The sequence below is a fragment of the Alligator sinensis genome, unplaced genomic scaffold, assembly GCF_000455745.1.
Source record: "Alligator sinensis unplaced genomic scaffold, ASM45574v1 scaffold174_1, whole genome shotgun sequence".
Lineage (NCBI taxonomy): Eukaryota > Metazoa > Chordata > Crocodylia > Alligatoridae > Alligator > Alligator sinensis.
Genome location: NW_005842516.1, coordinates 62,118 through 67,563, shown reverse-complemented (window position 1 = coordinate 67,563; position 5,446 = coordinate 62,118). Strand labels below are relative to the sequence as shown.

The 5,446-nt window shown below is 44.2% G+C and overlaps 1 protein-coding gene across 1 annotated transcript; it reads left to right on the top strand.

Annotated features, from left to right (window-relative positions):
* The first annotated feature begins 210 nt into the window (after positions 1 to 210).
* On the top strand, positions 211 to 3,355 carry LOC112551580 (olfactory receptor 14A16-like). The gene is made up of 2 exons (XM_025213254.1): positions 211 to 954; positions 3,323 to 3,355. Exons 1-2 carry the CDS (start codon positions 211 to 213, stop codon positions 3,353 to 3,355), a joined length of 777 nt encoding a protein of 258 aa, XP_025069039.1.
* Positions 3,356 to 5,446: the final 2,091 nt, after the last annotated feature.

Below are 5,446 nucleotides of genomic sequence, written 5' to 3'. Positions count from 1 at the left end.
ACAACTGATGTGAGCTTCCCTCGTGCGTTTGCTGCTCTGACCCTGATCGCTGCCTTTGTTCTCCTTTCACCGGCCTTGCACAAGGCACCGAGGAGAAAAATGTCCAACAGAAGCACAGGGACAGGATTCCTCCTCCTGAGGTTTTCTGACACTCGGGAGCTGCAGATCTTACACTTCCTCCTCTTCCTAGCAGCATACCTGGCAGCCCTGATGGCGAATCTCCTAACAATCACAGCTGTAGCCCTCAGCCACCACCTGCATAACCCAATGCACTTCTTTTTGATAAATTTATTCATCCTAGACCTTGGCTCCATCTCAGTGACCATACCAAAATCCATGTCTAACTCTTTATTGAACACCAAGTGGATTTCCTATGCTGGATGTGTTGCCCAAGTGTTTTGTCTCTTCTGCTTCCTGGAAGCAAACATGTGTCTTCTCACGGTTATGGCATATGACCGGTACATTGCCATCTGCAAGCCACCGCATTATGAGATAATAATGAACAGGAGAGCTTGTGTCCAGATGGCTGCCTGTACTTGGACTGCTGGTGTCATCTACTCTGCACTGCACACTGGGAACACTTTTACCATACCATTCTGCCACTCAAATATCATCAACCAGTTCTTCTGTGAAATACCTCAGCTGCTCAAGCTCTCCTGCTCTGACACATACCGCAGAGAGCTGGCAGCCCTTTCCTTCAGTGTGTTTTTATGTTTATGCTGTTTTGTTTTCATCGTTGTGTCGTATGTTCAGATCTTCACCGCAGTGTGGAGAATCCCCTCTCAACAGGGCCATCAGAAAGCCTTCTCCACCTGCATTCCTCACCTTACTGTGGTCTCCCTGCTTCTTTCCACTGGTGCAATTGCCTACATGAAGCCCATCTCTGACTCTCTGTCCCCTCTGGATCTCTTGGCAACTGTACTGTATTGTGTGGTGCCTCCATTGATGAATCCAGTCATCTACAGCATGAGGAACAAGGAGATCCAAGCTGCCCTGAGGAAACTGCTCCAAAGGTTTTGTGGAAAATACTCCAGAAATAATAATTAACTCATGAAATCATGTTTTGTATGTTGGTTGCACACTATAGCATGAAAACAATAAAGGTGGTGGTTTAAGTCTGTAGCTTTGTATGTAGAATGACGCTTGACTTGGGTCATTTTGTGTTAACACCATTGAAGTGGGAAAGCGATGTTTTATGCATCAATTTTACTGTGTGCGCCACCTAAAATAAATGCCACCAATTGCAAGATGATGAATGGAAGATGTTTATTTACCAGTTGGTGTAATCAATTATTTGGATATAGGCAAATGTCCAGATTTTGTGAAACTGGGATGAACTGCAGACACTTTAGAGGATAGGTACAGAATTCAAATGGACCCGGACAGACAGGGAAGCTGGGCTAGAAACAAAAGGATGAAGTCCAAGGAAAGGAATGCAAGTTGTTGCACCTAAGGAAGCATAATTAAAAGCACAAATACAGGCTGGGTTATAAACAGTTGTGTGGCAGCATTGTTGGAAAGGATCTTGGGGATCTGGTGGATCACAGACTGAACATGAATCACCAATTTGATGTAGCTACAAAAACATGAATGCAGTTTAGGCTGCAACAAGACAAGTATTAGTTAGAAACCATGGGAGGTGATAGGGATCGGTGCTTGGATCCATGCTATTTAATATATTCATTAACAATGTGGACAAGGGGTTGGAAAGTTCTATGATTAAGTCAGCAGACATTACCAAGCTGTGCGGATACACGGGCACACCAGAAAATAGGGCAAAGATCAGGATGACCTTGACAGACAGGATTTATGGGTGGAATAAAGTCAGATGAGGTTTAACAGGGAGGGAGAAGTGCAAGGTCCTTCACCTGGGTAGGAAGAACCCTCACCACAAATATACAGTGGGTGGTGGTCCACTGGCTGGCACAGCATCTGAATGAGACAGAGGGGACCACAACTGACTGGAACACGAATATGAGCCAACAGTGTAACGAGGCTGTCAGAAGGGACAATAAAACTCTGGCGTGCATCAGCCGATGTGTGGCCAATAGATCCAGGGAGGTGCTCCTCCCTCTCTAATCAGCCTCAACTGGAGTACTGTGACACGTTGTAGGCACCACACTTCAAGAAGAATGTGGATAAGTTTGAGAGGGTACAAAGATGGGCCACCCATATGGGTAAGGGCATGGAGGGTAGGCCCTATGAGGAGAGACTCCGGGAACTGGGCCTGGTCAGGCTGAGTAAGAGAAGGCTGAGAGCTGACTTGATAACTGCCTACAAGCACATCAGGGGGCAGCATCAAGAACTAGGAGAGCAACTATACAGGAGGGCACCTCAAGGGAAGATGAGGACCCATGGGCATAAACTAATAGACGGAAATTCAGATTGGTCATAAGGAAAAACTTCTTCTCTGTAAGGGTCACCAGAATCTGGAACACACTCACAGCAGAGGTGGTGCAGTCAGCCTCCCTGGAGGTGTTCAAGGTGAGGATGGAAAAGAGCACATCTGAGTCCTATAACTTCCTGCCCATGGCAGGGGACTGGACTTGATGATTGAACAGGTCCCTCCCGGTTTTATGTTTCTATGCTTCTATGATCCTATAGTGCCAATCTACATGCTGCTGGTTAGGCTTCATCTAGACTATTATGTGAAGTCCTGGGCTCCATATTTAAAAAAAAATATTGAAAAGTTAGGGAAGTTCAGAGATAGGTGACATGAATGATAATGGGTTGGAATGCAAGCCATGCAAGAAGAGGTTGAGAGAACAAGGCATATTTAGCTGGCAGAAAAGGCAATTAAGGAGGCACATCACAGCAGGCTGGAAATATCTGAATAAGTGCCATGCAGTAGTGGGTGGAAAGCAACAGTTCTCCATTGCTGCATAGGGAAGGATGTCAAGTTTCCAATTTAAGCAAAGTAATTTTAGATTAGATTTGAGGAAAAAAACACCCTTGTTTTCAGAGGAGTGAGGACATTTAATAGATTGTCCAGGGAAGTTGTGGAGTCTCCTTCATTGGAGGTTTTCAAGAAAAGGTTGGATGGACATGGGCCAGGGATAATTTTGGAGTAACATCCTTGCATTTGTGCAGGGTGGGGACCACATGATTCTTGAGTCCCTTCTATTCTATTGTTATTAATTGTGATTATAATTATTATTAGAATTATTAGAATAATAGAATTGTGATTCAATTATTATTATTAATTGCATCACTAATATGTAGGGGATTTAAACAATGGAGTGCAAGCAAATAGACAGTGAGACAGTAGAAGTGTTAGATGTCTTATTACGCATCATTTTTTTTTCTCTTTTTCCCTCTGTAGGGCAGACAGACAGATGGGTACCACTTCTCATGATATTGTATGCATGTGTGAAGTGTTTGACCTCAAGCTGGCATTCAAGATATATTCAAGATTTTACCAAATTATCTAGTTTTACTGAAACAGTACTTCCCAAAAGGAAGTGTCTTGGGATCCAATGGCAGTTTGATCACATTAAACTTAGTAGAATTAGCCCATATCTTAACTACAGTAAATAAATCTTGAATCATCCCCAATGGCCAGTACCAGATACAGCAGACCCCTACCTCTTGTGGACTGGTAGACTTCTTGAGTCAAGTAGAGCTCCTCAATGCAAGTGAGGAAGTGTTGCAACCAATCAGATTTGGCTGAATGCTCTTCCCATGAGATGTCAGGGTGCTTGAAGTTGCTGATGATGACTGTGCACTGAAAGTGTACAGCTTCTCCTAGTTCCCTAGCAAAGTCATGGTCAAGCTCTTTCTCCTGGTTAGGAGGTCTCTAATAGACTCCTATAGTTATATCCCCTCAACCATGGTCTCCCTGTATTGTAACCCAGAGGGTCTCAAGTCACTCTCCTTGGGTGCCAATCTCTGCTTGTAGGGAAGTGTACTGCTCCTTCACATAGAGTTACATGCCTGCCCTTCCTTGCAACACAAACCCTCCTGTACAAAGTATAGGCATCAAAACCTGTGGTCCAGTCATAGATGGAGTCCCACCAGGGCTTCATTATCCCTATGAGATTGTATTCATTTTTGGTTAGCAAGAGGGCCAGGTTGTCCTCTTAGACCCCATGCTCCTGGCATTTGTGTACAGGAAGCTAAGCCTGCCATTGGAAGCTCTGGGATTCCCAGTGCTCTTAAAAGAGGCTTATCCTTGGGCTGGGGTCGGAGTGAGATCCTCTGTGTTACCAAATTCTGTGGTTGCCCCGATTTTTCCAGGGCTTGCACAAGTAATTGTCCACCCATGCCCTGGTGATCCTGGTTTAAATATCATGGCATCCTTGGTTTAAAGAATGGCATCATCAGTATTTCCTTCCAATGTTAAATGGCAGGAAAAGAGTTTCTGTAGATTTCTGGATGGGCACATCCCCAGTTAAAAGACTATATTAATGCTGGTTGGACCCTACCACAAGTTTAGCCACCTGTTAATATGAACCCACAATCTTACATATGTGTCCTTTCTTCATGTTAAACCCAAGTGGGCTAAATACATGAATGCTGTGTCAATTTTAGCATGATGGAACAGCATTCTGGAAGAGGAGGACTTGCAGTATTTCCTAAGGCAATGTATGACTGAATAATAATATCATGTATTGACCCTGTTGATGTTGTTGGGACTGACCATTTTCTTCAAAGTGTTCTGATTTTTATCAATGCATTTGTTCACTGAATGGTAAATTGAAGCACATTAACTTTTAGTAGTGATGGGATACATGTCCAAGAAGAGGGTGGTGGGGGTTCAAGCTTCCTGTGGCCAACATAGTTGCTTGGAAACTGAGATATCTGCTTCCAGAACCGAGTATGAGGCTGAGTAATGAGAAAGTGCTCTGAGTACTAGGTTGCTGGAAAAGAGGTTGGTTATTCCTCCTCCATTTTGCATAGTTTGCATAGTTTGACACGTGACATGCACCTAAGAGTCACAGACCCTTTCATTGCTGTGATGACTTGTTTTGGAATCCCAAATCTCTTTTGGTTGGATGAAGATGGCAATGCACATATCTCTTTCAAAATGGTGGCCATACCCAGACTGTACTTTTGTGAGGAAGGCAGGTACACTTAAGAGAATACCAACTGAGCCATTGCAGTTCGTGACAGCTGCGGTTTCTGATTCTGGTCTTGTCAGAGCTAGGGCATTGGACTCTGGCTGCTTTCTGACCGTGTCTACATGAGACTCTGACTGAGGAGTAGTCACTAGTTATTTAGTACTTGTATGAACAAGTACTAAATGACTGCACAGGAAAAGGAGTTATTGCCGAGTTGCACCAAGAAATGGGTTTTTCTTGACACTGAGTGCACAGTAGCCTGACATCACTGAGCAGTAGAGTCACATCATGTTTTCTGCCAGGTCAGGAGTTGCAATGGCAGTGCAGTGAATTGCGGGAGTGACCAGTCACTGTTGGTAGGGAGTGGGCAGAAGGGTAGGCCCTCC

Excerpts from the sequence above, each read along its gene's own strand:
- LOC112551580 (XM_025213254.1), top strand. The coding sequence starts at position 211 with ATGGCGAATCTCCTAACAATCACAGCTGTAGCCCTCAGCCACCACCTG. Across the intron at positions 955-3,322 it reads TGCCTCCATTGATGAATCCA|GGCAGACAGACAGATGGGTA; the intron begins GTCATCTACAGC and ends TTCCCTCTGTAG.